The sequence below is a fragment of the Haliotis rubra genome, unplaced genomic scaffold, assembly GCF_003918875.1.
Source record: "Haliotis rubra isolate DU_JTF1 unplaced genomic scaffold, ASM391887v1 Scf396, whole genome shotgun sequence".
Taxonomy (NCBI): domain Eukaryota; kingdom Metazoa; phylum Mollusca; class Gastropoda; order Lepetellida; family Haliotidae; genus Haliotis; species Haliotis rubra.
In genome coordinates, this window is record NW_025767075.1 from 54034 (window position 1) to 69917 (window position 15884).

Consider the following 15884-nt stretch of genomic DNA (forward strand, 5'->3'; position numbering starts at 1 on the left):
TTCACGTGGTATCACCCCAATCAACGAAGCTGAAAATCAGGAGGATGACTTCATTATATCAGGTGACACTCTGTTATTACATATCTCTAATGAGTGAGTGAGTGAGTTAAGATTTTAAGTCACATCGGCAATATTTCAGCCATATTGTGACTACAAACAAGTTATAATTTTACAATAGATAAAGGTAAATTATAAAACCTGTCAGCGAAGGAGAGTAAAACAACTAGTTTATCGCAGATTTCAATTTAAAACTAGTAATTAACACTAAACTACTTTAACTATTGAGGATGATACAATATAAAAACAGGCTATAGATACCCAACAACTAAAGGTAGATCACCATGGTAGGGACCATGGGGACGTACAGTACCTTTGCTACCTGCATGGACAATAGCTGAATTTACACCATCCCTTCAGCTGTTATCAATACATATCTCCAATTTTACAATGAAGATTTGAAAGGTCTGTCTGACCCCATTCTAAAATATTAGCTTAACTATATGTGTTTAACAGTTACATTAACAAATTGGACATGTTTTCTTGAATAATGGTATTGCTGTTTATTCATTTTAATATTTCAATAATTCACCAGATGCATACGCGAGTGTGGATATGGCAGCTGCGAGCACACGCGCACTACGTGAGCAGGGTGCGTCATGTGACGTCGACGTAGACAACCTGCATGCTAAACCCGATAAAAGCAGGTCTTCAAATGTTCAACATGGTGAGGCTCATCTATTTTTTAGTGTCGAGGTCTGATTCGTGATATTATGCATGAAACGAGTTTTTCTATGACGCAGTCATAAATAGAGGTAAACGCCTGGAACCATCTGTCCGAATTGGTCTTTGGTAACTTATGTTTGTTATTAGAGACGAATAAAAGGACCGGGCCATCGATTATGCACATACCACCCTATAGCATGTAGCTGAAACGTTGCTAAGTGTTGGTTAAACAGTGAGTGAGTGGGTTTAGTTTTACGCCGAGTTTAGCAATATTCCAGCAATATAACGGATGGAGGATGTGGGTTAAACAACCAACAAACCAGCATCTGTAAAGTACATTAAAAACTCTTTGTGTGAACATCAGTTTCAGATACAAACGCTGAAGTAAAGAAACCCAAGAAGAGGCGATAAGATGATCCAAAGGTGTCTGAAGATGTCAACACTGGGGACGTGTATGAAAAACCCAACAAGGGTTGAAAGGAATATCATATAGATGCGTGAAATATAACGACCAAATACTTTCAGCTAAAGGATGGTCAAATAGTGATGATATCAGATATTGGGGAAAATGTAAGGTGCAACCTGCCCTACTTACACTCTTGAAATGTTGGATACTATCTTACGCATTCTTGGAAATAATATGTCTCTTGGAATGCACGCAATCTGAATTTTTACTCTTAATTTGATCTTGATTTGACAGAATTGTTTCTCATTGCGATCATGCTAATCAGAAGTGACCTTGTACCCAGCTGTTTCGTGATAACAGCAAAATATAATCTGTATAGTTGGAGAAATTATTATGCACGGTTCATACACTTATTATGAATACTATCGGACAATCACCGAATTGCCCTTGCAGTTACCTTGTATATTGTACATGTTCAGCTCGCTGTGGTCTTTGGCAAGATGTGTGCCCAATGATAGTCGTACGAAACGACAACCTGGAATGTGGAATTTAATGTATGGGACCTGGTATGCTGTGTGTCATCGTAGCACACGGATGTGTGGATCGTTTATCATGGTGCCAAACACAGATCAACCTATTAGCTGCCAAGAAGTTGAACAACATATAAAAAAAGTTAGCAAATAATAAATCACCTGGACCTGATGGAGTTGTCACAGAATATATCAAAAATACAACAAGTACTATTTTACCCACAGTTACAACCATTTTCAATCAGATATTTGACAGTGGTGTATTTCCTCCTGCTTGGAACAGAAGTATTATTTGCCCTGTTTTCAAATCTGGAGACAAGAATGATGTTAACAACTACAGGGGAATTTCATTGATTGATACCATATGTAAAATATTTACTTCTATATTAAACTGGAGACTCAAGACTTTCTGTGAAGACAATATGATTATTGATGAGTTACAAGCAGGTTTCAGATCAAATTACTCAACTATTGACAATATATTCAGTCTGCAAGCAATGATACAGAAATATACCGGAAAAAAGAAAGGAAGATTTTACTGCCTGTTTGTGGATTTGTCAAAGGCATTTGACACTATAAGACATGATATCCTATTACAAAGTTTGAAGGATGTTGGAATAAAGGGAAAATTTTATAACCTTCTTATCTCTTTGTATTCAAGCCTGTGTGCCCGTGTGAGGGGTTCAAGAGGATTAACAGATTACTTCAAGTGTAATATTGGCATTGAGCCCTCAGCTATTTATCATATTCATCAACAAGCTTTTAGAACAACTGGAAGATGTTGGAGGAGAAGGTGTTTTTATCTCACAAGATTTTAAAAATGTTTTTGCCATAATGTTTGCAGATGATGTGTCATCTGTAGCTTATTCAGCCATTCAGCTCCAAAAGAAAATAGATGCTCTGAACTTATTTTGCTTAGAAACTGGAATGAAAGTGAACTTGAAGAAAACGAAAGTCATGGTCTTTAGAAATGGAGGACCCCTCAGAAGTTATGAAAAGTGGACCTACAATGGCGAAAACATTGAAGTTGTACCCTCTACAGATATTTAGGCATTATGTTTACACCCAAACTGATATGGACACAGGCTCAAAATACTTTAGCTTCCCAGAGTTCTAAAGCTGTGATGGCTATAAATAGATATCAGAGGACACTTGGTGATATTCCTTGTAAAGATTTGTTCAAAATAATTGACAGTATTGTTACTCCTATCCTGTGCTATGGCTCTGAAATTTGGGGATTTAATTACAGCAAAATAATTGAAGATGTTCATGTGAAAATGTGCAAATCTTTTCTCAAAGTGTCAAAGAATACATGTAATGTAATGGTGCTAGGTGAGTGTGGTAGAGCTCCACTGCAGCTTACATATATGACAAGAGCTGTCAAGTACTGGTGTAGGCTGATACAAATGGGCCCTGAGAGACTCCCCCACCAGTGCTACAGGATCCTCAATGCCGTTGATTATATGGGACGCACCTCTTATGCTACTAATATTAAAATATTTTATTCAGATTTGGATTTGGATATGCATGGATTTCCCAAGATGTTGGAGACAAAAATATTTTCTTATCAATGTTTAAGCAGAGACTATTTGACAATCTACAACAAACCTGGAGTGTAAATGTTAATAACCTATCTGACTCTTATTCATATAAACAATATAAATCCCTACTGACTGTTGAATACTATCTGAACTCATCACTTCCATCTCGCTTAAAAAGGATCTTATCACGCTTCAGATGCAGTAACTTTAGAATAGCTGTCAACACTGGAAGACATCAAGCTACACCATATGAAGAAAGACTCTGTCCTCTCTGTTTATCCCAAAAAAAGTATTTTATTGAAAATGAATATCATGTACTTCTAATCTGTGAAGCTTATAGTTTTTTCCGTAATACACTTATTGGTAAATACATCAATACTACCTCTCAACATAACTTTATTTCTATAATCGCTTCTCATAATTATGATATTTTGCATAACACTTCAATCTTTTTATTTAAAGCACAACAAATAAGGCAAAGTAATATATAATATATTCATATCATGCATTTGTACTATTTTATGCTATGGAATGTATGTAAATATGTATTATGCGCAGGGATATTTTGTAACCCTATATTGTCTGTATTTTGGGCCAAAGGCCTTATACTGAATAAATCTGTCTGTCTGTCTGTCTGTCTGTCAACCATATTGTGACTTGATAAAGTTGTACGATAATTTCAAAAACTGTCATCAAGGGACAGAAAAACAACTAGTAATATATCAGGTTTGTTTTTAAAACTATATAATTATAGAGCTGAGTGTTTCACACTTACACCTACAAATGGGGCTAGAGGGCGCTAGCAACATAGTTAGTGAGTGTGTTACAAGTTAACGTCACCTCGACAATATTTCAGCCATATAGTGACGAGAAATGTTGTACACACACAATAAATACAAGTAGTTAAATAACCAGTCGTCGTCGGACTGTAAAATAACTAGAGTATCACAAAAAAAGTTAAAACTAGCTAGCATATATTTTTAAAAGTAGAAAACTATTTTAGACAATACAACGTAAAAATGGGCTATTGATCAGCAACACAGTTAAGGACACTATACTAGGGAAGTTTACTGTGTGAAGGTACGTGTTCATCTTCAGCAACATAACCGAGTACCAATGAGTCGTTACATCGTAATGTTGTAATCCAGCATATTAACCAAGGAAGGACACGGTCCTGGGTGACTTGGGCATTGTGTACACATGGGCATAGGACTTCTGTTTGATATGTGATGCTGGTCACATTGCAGTATTTGTACACTAGTTTGAAATATTAGTCGTGTATCTTCGGTGACAAACCACATATGGACGTAACGGTTTCTAGAGAACTCATCTGCTCACATGACGTCAGCTTGTGTCATTATTGTAAAGTATCCTCTAACGTGTAGGAATAAGTTGGTAATTTAGCGCCCCATTCTGGTATTTTCAAACAGTGTATGAAACGTTTATAATCACGTGTATATATTAGAACGCAGATTACAACTTTATCCCCCTAGAATGATATGACTTCACAAGATGGTGCTCTTCAGAATATATAACGCTTGGCGTGCCATGGTCTCCAAATGACATGACAACGTAAAGCTCACTTTATTGACATTTATAGCACGTGTTATAAACAGATACATGAATAAGTTTGCTATGTTTCAATGTATATAGCGACTTTGCATTTTAATATTGTATTTCTGATTCACTTGTGAACATGCATAGACGTGGTCTTGTCGCTATATGGCTGCAAAAATGCTGATGCAACACTAAATTTTAACTCACACATTTATGTTTCCGCGTTTTCCGGTAAGAGCTTCGTAACCATAACTACTTTCCTTGTGTGGATCTGCATACAATAAAGGCTTAATGTTTTATTGATGATCTGCCACTGTGTGATTCTTACTTGCTGTATCCTCAAAGGGGGTTAAAGTATCGTAAAATTATTGTCCCCCTGAGAGGGTACGTAAGTCCCAAATCATCAATGTCAAATTTAATGGTAGTATATTTGTTATTTTTAATAATGGCTAAAACTCAGCACAATCGCCAGCAGCTGAAGAGATGGTGTAAATCCAGCTAGGGTCCATGCAGGTAGCAAAAGTACTGTATGTCCCCATGGACGCTAGTAATGTGATCTTCCTTCAGTTGTTGATGATCTATTACCCGTTTTTATTTTGTACTGTCTCTACTGATGTAATGTTTTGATGGCGTATTAGTTTTAGATTTATATCTGTGATGCTCCAGTATTTTAGTGTCCTTCGATGACAGGTTTTTATGTTCTAAATCTATTGATTTTAATATTGATAAAAATTAACTTGTTCTCGTCACGATATGGCTGAAATATTGCTGATGTGACGTTAAATATTAACGGACCACAACTCTTTTTGACAGCAGCAGTGACTTAAGCTGCTTTTTATGACCTACAGGTTGACAGCCTTGTGATAAGGCGTCACAAATCTTCTTCAAAGCAGTGGGATATACAACATTTGGATATATAACGGCAAACTTTAAAAAACCTGGTGTTGCGTTAATTTTTCTCCAGATCTGTTAATATCAGTTGATGGTAACTATTGACAAATGGTTCTGATATGGTAGCTTGCATATGATAACGAATAAGTCAAACTTGCACATCGGATTTTGTGGTGTTGTAAGAACTAAAGACAGTCACATTCTCTGCAACATTATCCTCCCGTGGAACACATATATTTACATATTATGTATAAGTGAAACACTAGCGTTTAGAAACACAATTTGCGAGCTATATCATCAGTTTATATGAGCACACACATACATCTAGGATCCTGTAAAGAGCAAATAGCAACTTCCACAGATCACACAGACTTTACATACAAGCACCAACTGTCCACGAATCGGAGCCTGATATAATGAATCAGTTGCTAGACAGCTGGGTTCTCGAGCAGAACACTTATCTCCAGAAATCAGATAATATCCCTGTTTATCATCTAATGGAGGGAGTTATCGGTGTAATAAAGCAACCTGATAAACTTGGAATTATAATCTGATAACTATTGAATTACGTCAATCCATCTTTCTCAAAACTCCATACATGCCGTGCGAAACCTAAAACGTTAACATTTCATTGATGACGTCGTCGCGAGTTTACGCTGCGTCGACGAGTTTGTAAACAAACATGGCTGCCCCCATTATCAAAATTGGTGATTCTGTAGAATTGATGACAGAGGTTCTGGAGTCGTTACTGCAGTAATTGACTTTGGAAAACATAAAACGGAGAACTTCGTTCAACTTGAAGGTACGGATTATGAGGCACGAGTGACAGGCTATCGTCTAAGAAAGGTACCAACCAAGGATTTGGATCTATCGATCACAACGACGAATCGATTCCTTCAGGTATCAGAAACTGATATTAATGAGGTGATTACCAACAGTGAAAAAAGAAACACTACCAAGAAAACCCTGCCTGATTTTGTTGTTCTATTTCGACAGAAAGATCTTATTTTAGGCATGAGTTGTTTGCCCTGTATTAGCGACTAGTCACAACCATATGCAGCCATCATGAACGACCTTCACCTTGGTGTACCGCTAAGTATTCTTACGCGAATGCTCGATTCTCAAATAAAAATACGTACGATTTGCTTCTTTGGGAGAGTAATTTTAAGAATGACTTTATATGAAAAAGAGATTATTAACCTTGTGTATTTCGGTATCATGAATATCATATATTAGGAATAAAAATTATGTATTATGTATACAATTTTTATTCCTAATATATGATATTGATGATACGGAAACACACTCAGTTAATAATCTCTTTATACTTTCATGCAGTCATACTGACACTGATACCAATCAGAAGTACATCATAAGCAGCACGTTCACAAGGAGTACTCAGTGACAGCTCGCTAGAGACCTCAGCGCATAACTTAGGAACTAGCATTACATTCAGAAGTGAACATGGTCATTAATGTTTTATGTCTGGTAATATTCCATTTTCCAGAATGTGACTTCAGTCTAACGGTAATACTTTGTGTTGAATGTTATGGGGTTCAGTCGTCGGGAACATATTAACCTTGTAGGAGGAAGAGTTAGATTATCCGGTTTGATAAGGGTTGTACAATGTCATTTTACAATCACACGTTCTGATTGGTCAGCCAGAAATATCAATTACGTCAAACCATGACGCTGATGGTCGCATTATCACTTCTTTCGGAAACGGATGACGCAGGGCCAAATTGAAAAAGAGCATAGGACATCTCATTTTGCCATTTACTCGTTCACCATGTAACCTTGTAGAGGTTTTATTGAGGCCATGGCTGTGAGTTGTGTCACTATAACGCTTGCCACTCATTTCATACCTTAACATCTGCACATTGTCTTCAGGGCACACTTTAAAATGTACCAATTACTTGATATGAAGAATATTTCCTTGCAAATGTTGCATTCCTCTCCTCTGGAGAGATGCACCTTCAGATCCATCCATGACGAGTATTTACCCATCCATTGGACCCCTACACCCAACACGGGCTACATGATCTGACATTGCTTGGACATAGGGAACTTATCAGACTTTTTTACAGGAAACTGTATACAACTGACTGTGTCGTAAATCGAAATACACTCCCTTGGTCAACATTATCAGCAATGGTTTCTTAAGGTTAATATTAAAGTTGAATTTTACCGGGAAACTGATCCGGGTTTTGTTTGGTCCCTGTCGGGACCATGATCCGGATTTTAGTGGGTCCCTGTCGGTAACATGATCCGGATTTTAGTTCGTCGCTGTCGGTAATTGATCCGGGCGCCTCAGGGCAACGATAGCACATGGCTGATGTTCACTGCGGTAACTGACTATTGTAGGGATGCAAGTGGCCAAGAAAATTTAGTAGTATTGTAGTATTATTATTAGTTACACTGATAGGCACCTCTTGCTGTGCTTATTAAGTTTAGTAAATCTATACTTAAATTGAGTTTGGGAAAAGAATCCGTTTTGCCATGTCAGACACGTGGGTTTGTGTATCATATTTTCGTCATATACTACTGGAATAAAGTAACTGTGCATTATTTGATGTTTAGTCATTTTTAATATTGTGATGTTTTCCTGAATCACTGTTTAACTGTTGACAGGGTAGTATGGAAATCTCTATGATTTGTCACTAGGACCTTGAAGAGATGTCAGTTCTCAAATTCAGTATCGTGTGTGTCCACCGTTGGCGTTGATGAAGGCTTGACAACGCACAGACGACACTAAGCGATTGAAGAAAGTTTGAGGAATGTTCCTCCATGTCTGAACCAACGCTTGTCCCATTCAGCTAACGTCAGTGGCTGAATCTGGGCTTGACGTAAACGTCTCTCCGTTTCATCCCAAGCGTACACGATGGTTGATAGGCCATGAGACACAGCTGGTCAGGGAATGTTCTGCTGTCTCAGGAATGTTCTGCTGTAGCAACACGAGCAACATGTGGACGCGAATGATCTTGCTGAAGCGTGAAGTTACGTCTTTGGCCTTGAATGAACGACTGCACATGAGGCCCACTGATCTGTTCCCTGTAGGGCACACCCTTCTGATTGGCCATCAGATGTGATGCTCCCCCACACCATAACGCCCTCGCCACCAAACTGTCAACGTTGCACAACGCACGCGTCAGCATACCGTTCACCTCGACGTCTGTACATCCTTGCTCTGTCACCTGAGATGTCCAGATGAAATCTCGACTCATCAGTGAACAAAACACCATCCCAATCATCAAGACGTGCCTGTCAGTGACATTGCATAAAAAATTGGACATAATGCCGGCCGTCGGGTCGGATGTGTTGCTTCCTTGGTTCTGTACAGTCCTGGAACTGATTGGACGTAAGCCAGGAATGGCCGAGCAGTCAAACTGGCAGTCTGGAATCGATTCCTTAGATGGGTCAGCCGAATGTGGTTGTCCTGCTGACTCGTGGACAGCCCGTCCCCTCGTTGACAGCCGGTCCGAGGCAAATCTCTCGTGTTTCCATTCCCAAATGTCGAAATGATGTCGAAAAGATTAGATCGTGTCATGAAGTTTCATTCAAAGTGCTTTGCTACATGTTTATTTACGGTTATTTTGTTCAGTTTATAACCGGACAAAAGGTTTTATCTCGGGAGATCCGTGAAACAAGTTAAACCTGTATTTTATATATGTAACATGATCTACGCGTAACAGTATATTGGGAGACAACCACTTACACGTACATGCTGACTGCACTGTCCCTGAAACGACAAGGTAACTACTTTAAATAGCGAAAATAATTGAATTCCTTTAGAGCAGCCTGAAGTAGGCCGAGAAATGACTGATTTAAGTCGAGAACATGAAATACATTAACAAGCTCAGATGGCATTTACAATAGCGTTATACGTCAGTGTATAGCGTTATACATCAGTGGTCTTTCCATTTACGGCTTATCAGTGTTCAAATAAAGTAATCGTAGCTTTTTTACTGTTTATGTCTCTCAGTACAGGCAGTTGTTGAAACTTTCGGTTTGAGCTTTGACATTTACCCTATGAAAACAGGGAAACATGATAGCAGATCCAAGAATAACGCCTGGCGAGTGCCGACTGTCATGAAGGCCTGGCTGACATTTGCCCACATTGGTGTTGGTGGTTATCAAGGTGTGAATGACAAATGGGTAATCCACTGAGGTCTAACGACCAATGGCTGTCAGGCTCAGTGACTCCATCGGCGTGGTTAGACAATCCAGGTATAGTCAGGGCCTAAAAATTAGACGAACCAGGTTGTAATCGTCGACATGCGGATGAGAGTTGCACACATGGGAGATTCTCCCTATGGCGAGTTTGTCCATTGTTAAAACATAATATCAGGTAAAAATATCTAAGGACATAATTTCACACAATAAATACATTATTATCTTTTTGCATTTAGTGAACCAAGGCTCTTCTCTGATAGAGTGGCATCAGCAAAATATGTGTTTCGGAAAGCGAGTTTCCGTTAGTGTCATATCTTGATCATTATTGCAATTATTATTGTTCATAAAAGGGAAATCTCCTAAAGATGCCTAGCGAGTGTTGATGGTTATCGAGGTGTCGATGACAGGTGCTCAAATGGACAAACCCTCCCCGCGATGCCGAGCGAGTGTTGATATTTGTAAAATGTCTTGCTTGCGTAGGTTATTTACATTTGACATTGAGGTACTTTGTGTATGATATATATTGATAGTATCATCTTAGCTGTGGGTACAATATGACTTGATAAACAACCCTATTCTGTCATCTGGTGATTTGTTTGAGTGTATGGCTCTGAAACGTGTTTTCGATAAGATGAAGAGGATGTTTGACTGTTATTAATATGGTGCTTAATGGCAAACCGTACAGTACAATTGATTTTGGGTATTAAACCCCCTCACAACGGCAGAAAACAATACATATCTACATGGATGAAATCGCCCCACAGACATGCACCAAATCTCCGATCATGATTTCGAATTCGTGCCCAGAAGAGACTCCGGAATATCATTGGTCCCAGTCGGCATGTCTGTAGCAGGTTCCAAAATCGTTTGGGTTAGCCTACTGGCTGATTAAGCCGCCTCGTAATATCAATGTCAATAATAATATCAATATCAGTGGTTTGTAGCCATCTAAGAATTGCATCACTTGACGTTGAAGCTCCCACGTCGGGCCCCGTCTGCTTTGATATATCTGACCCTCTGTTCAAAGTGTGACTTACCGACACGTGCATGAACCCTACTATTAGCGATAAGGCTATTATTGTATGAATGCAACACCAGTAAACTGTTTAAAAGGACGAACAAACAAGGAAAATAGTGGCTGATATGAGTAGGTGAAATGCGAAGTGAAAATATGATATTAGCTTTGACATTGGTCACATAATTCCAGAAAAAAACATTCGCCTGTTTATTTCGGGTTTATTTGCACGTAGGAGAGCCATTAAAATGTGTGTACAATGCCTTTGGTTCAGCCTGCTACACGGGTATACAGAGCTGCCATTGATGTTTTCTTTCCGCCTGTTTATCTATCAGGAAGAAGATTGTTGTTAAAGATATTAGTGTTACGTGCAATTGCATAGTGTAGACAGTATCGCGTGAGTGAGTGAGTGAGATATACAGCTCACGTCGATTCTAGCAGTGGATTAGATTGGAATAGACCTTCGAACCCGTTTACGCCCATTTTAGTGACATAATACTGTATGCATGGGAGTCCAATCACTTCCAGTCATTCTTGTAGGTTGATACATGTGTTTGCCAATAACAGGTATCGTTGTACATGTAACTCAGTGGAAACCCCATCTGAACGAAAATGCAGAGGTACTTGTCGATGTTGAGATATGTACACCATCCCTTGATTGTTACATTGTCCTTTCATTTTGGTCTTCTAAACACCCATCTCTGTTTGGTAAAAGTTGAGATGGAAACGTTTCAGTATGTCTTATTTGTAAAATTGGCTTCTTGTTGAAGAGTTACTTGTGTAAACAATACACACCAGCCAAAAGTGAGAAACACTTGCCCGTGTATTGGAGCTCGGCAGTCGAGGAATACTGGATGACGCACGAGAACATCTGGTGCATGCAGTGTTATGTTCATTTTCCTCTAGAATCGATCCACTTAACATGTAGACAAAACACAATAGCTGGGATGGAAAAAGCACACGCAACTGTGCTGCACTTGTCGACTGAATGCCTTCTGTACAACCTTGAACGTCATGCCCCTGTATAGGCGGTAGAGCGTAAGCTGGGTTTGCCTGTTGAACGGGTAAGCTCTGCGTTATTCTCCAGGTTTCTGTCAAGCCACTGTCCCCAGATACCTTGATAATAGTAAACACTCCTACCCGGCAAACTGTGCGCGATGTTTGTATCAAGAGGTGTATGATGCGCAGTTATTTTAATACAGTTAATAACCTATCCGATGACCCTTAAGCAGGATGGTTGATCCAATGCAAGTAGTTCTTATTGTAACTTAAGATACATGCAAACGTTAAGTTTTCGACAAAACGATCTTCCGGGAGATATTGGAAAGCTTCATGACTGTGCGTGTCCCTCCTGTTTGATGTTGTTGCGGGCGTGTCTTGCCGCTGATACACTGGCGACTGGAATAGGTGTTGTAAGGCTATTTATAAGTTTGGAAATTCCTGGAAAGACTGCTGTGAAGTACATAAACAGGAATAAGAGTCGACACTGGATTGTTGACGTGATGATATTGATACTGCAAAGAACATGGTAAACAGATGTACTAACAAGAGAAATCAAAGCTTTGTGAAGTGAGGTGAGGTGTGATCGAATCCGCGACCTTCCGCTCTCCGCTTTGTGAAGTTGATTTATCAGGAAACAAGTGGCAAACAACTATCTATTCCCGAACAGGAATGACTGTAGACTTCAGAGCGGCTCCACTCATGTAAATTTGTATTTCACATACATTTCACATATTCCATGTAAATGAGAGATGTGGACAGTTCAGTTACTCATTTTCAGCAACTCAGGCAGCGCTCATGCGTGCGCTGTTGTGCATGCATGACGCTGTTGTCCTAACATATGTGAAGGGTTATATCATGTGCCTTCTTTATTATTACAACAATACTATATCACGCACTATCAACTGTTGAGACGACTTCCTCGTTGCACAAAAATACCTCGGTGGAAGAATAATCGGGTACTGAAAACATTCAAAACCGGTATTTCAGTTGTGAATTTAGTTACCTCACTGAGACAAATGGGTTATGTTTGCACAACAGTATAGACTGAATAAACGGCACAGGATTCCCTTGCATACAGAGCTTGTCTCTTTCACTGTCAGTTGCGGACTCTGTAGGAAAGAAAGAGTATTGATCTTTGACCTTACCTGGAGTGTATTGAAATAACGTTTCCCATCCTGGTCATGTTGCATATACATGACGTTGTGTCGACACACCTGTCGTGTTTTGTTGGAACTTCTGAGAACATATAGCGTGTGTTGCTAGAGCCCTCGTTGATTTGTTTCGATACGACGTGGATGCTTGAAGTCAGGCTAAGACGTCACACGCTGTGTATGAAGGATATACAAAAAGACATAGACTGGGACGTGTGACGCTGCAATGAAGACCTGGAACATACTGGACTGTGTGTGGATAGGAATTATCTTCGGAGCTGTGCTAGGTAATGGTGAGTGTACATACTTGTCAAATGACTGACTACCCACAACGCACACAGGTTTTAAAAACCGGAACTATACTAACGGAAGAAAGTAACTGTGCATTATTTATTTGATTTTGCATAAAAATATAACAAAGCATTTTGCGTGAAATTTGATGTCAAGTATCGCGCACGTGCGCTTTGTACACAATGAACATACCTTTTGCATGCCTATGTGCAGCCGTTCATTCAAGGACAAAGACGTAACTTCACGCTTCAGCAAAATAATACCCGTCCACATATCGCTTGTGTTGTGTCAGATTTCCAGAGACAGCAGAACGTTCCGGTACTCCCCGTGCCAGCTGTTCCGAGGCTGTCTATCGAGCACGCTTGGGCTGAAATAATACCAGGTTGTTATATTCCAGTAGTATATTATTGAATGAAATTAGTTGAACGCCTTATGAGACCTGTCTTTTAAGGTACATATTTGATAAAATATACTTATCATTCGGGTCCCAGGTTTAATTCCCTAAATGGAGACAATGAATACCATGTGTGAAGCCTATTCATAATATGGTGTGCGTTGTCGCAATATAAGATATGTATTGGCGTTTTAGGGTACCCTGCGGTACATTGATTCAGTGTAGTGTGTTGATAACGATATCTGAATAAGTGAGTGAGTGAGTGAGTTACTATTTAACGTCACATCGGCAATAGCTCAGCCATATCGTGACGAAAACAATCCATTCAATAAAAAGTGGAAACATTTTGAAGATTAAAACCTGTCGACGATGGACAGTAAAAGACAAGAGAATCACAGATATAAGTATAAAACTAGCGAGGAAAGTTAAAATATTCCAATCAAAGAAGACAATACAATATATAATACGGGCTATAGATCGCCAACAACTGAAGGTAGATCACCATACTAGGGCCCATGGGGACTAACATTACGTTTGCTACCTGCATGGACCCCAGCTGGATTTACACCACCCCTTCCGCCATTGGCGTTGATGCTGAGATTTAGCCATACATTAAAAACACAAAAATACTACGATTAAAAACCCGGTACACTTACACTTAAATTGACTTGAAATGTATCTGAATAAGTGATTTGGATAAAGATACATGGCAACCAACACACTCCATAGGATACAACTCTTATGATGACTGTTTTGCTTCCCTAGGTGAATTGGTACTGACGAGCTCACCAGCAACAGCAACAGACGGAGAACGTTTCACCTTGATCTGTAGCGTCTCTTCTGGTTTTGTGGTAAACATGGCATGGTTACAGGAGAATACAACAAAGGTCATTACGCAACTTTTCAACGGTTGTACAAAGCAAAAACCCGTTGTGGGGAATAACATCAGCCGTTTCAGTGTGAGCTGCATTAACACGGTCCACAGTATACAGTTTAAATTCAGCTCCACCAGAGATCAAGGAGGATGGCAGTGCGGGAATATTACAACCGATACCTACATACACCCGAGAAGCAGCATTCATAGTATAGGTGGGTATACGTATGACGTACCCACTGTGTTTGAATTAATATATTTCACAACACAGTAAATCAATAAAACACGTACAGCTGATGTCAGTGACAGACACTAAGTGCTGTTTGAAAAACAAGGAGCATTGTGAATAAAGAAATCGTTGCTGACATATATTCTGTCATTTGGAACGTGGGTCAATTTCAATTTCATTGCCTATATAAAACATACTTTAAAAATTAACATTCGCTCAAATGAATGATCATGTTTTCTAGAAGTATAATCTTCATATATGCAGACATAAACACCCGTCTCACAGGTAAGGGGGAACGTGCCCAGACGTCAACTCAATCACCATTTAACTTTCAGCAGTTGCAATTCCTGTCATGTCAACTCAGTCTTTACCAACAACGACCCGGTATAGGGAGACTACATCCGAACCTGGGACAGTGACACCCCAGAAAGGTAATTCTCTCGCTCATTGTACATATTTAGAAAGTTAGTATCTGTCACACACATTATGAAATAGTATCGTTTAAAAGAGGTTTAATGCGGCAGCCTCTGATATAAAACAATAATGATTGTCGAGAATATGTTATTAAGTCATTAAGACTAGTCAGTGTAGCAACACTCAGTAACATTCCAGCTCTATGACGCCGTTATTGTCAGAAATGGCCCACGCCGTTGGGGTACAAGGTCATCATATAGACCAAGTCACTGAGTGGGAGTGAGTGAAACATGTTTTAAGCCGCATCAGCAACTTTGCAGCTATTCGCTGCGAGAAATACTTTTTTTATGTTACATTCTAATTCAACTTAGTATGTTACACGAGTTCTGATTGGTCAATGCTATAAATTTCCGACCATATAATCAGCATATACGGTCGCAATTTGAAAACCGATTCACCCAAACCTTCGAATGTATCCCTACACTATTGGGGAAACGCTGTGTTTCATGGCATTGTCATTTGCAGAAGCCCTAGGTCAATTGACTCCCCTATCCAGCTAAAATGGGTGGAATTTGTGTTAAAAAATGACAAAACAGTATCATAAATTGAATTTTAAGTTCAAACAACTTACTCGCATGGAGCTGTTTACCCAACACTGTTAGATCATGAAACAAGAGTTATGACGTCATTATG

At 39.2% G+C, this 15884-nt stretch overlaps 1 protein-coding gene across 1 annotated transcript in view; it reads left to right on the top strand.

Annotated features, from left to right (window-relative positions):
• The window catches only part of LOC124286911 (mucin-5AC-like), a 115657-nt gene that overhangs the window by 39744 nt on the left and 60029 nt on the right, over positions 1 to 15884 (top strand). The window contains exons 9-10 of the mRNA XM_046723356.1: positions 14440 to 14763; positions 15113 to 15208. Of these exons, the coding sequence (XP_046579312.1) occupies positions 14440 to 14763; positions 15113 to 15208 (420 nt within the window). The remainder of the gene's footprint in view (positions 1 to 14439; positions 14764 to 15112; positions 15209 to 15884) is intronic.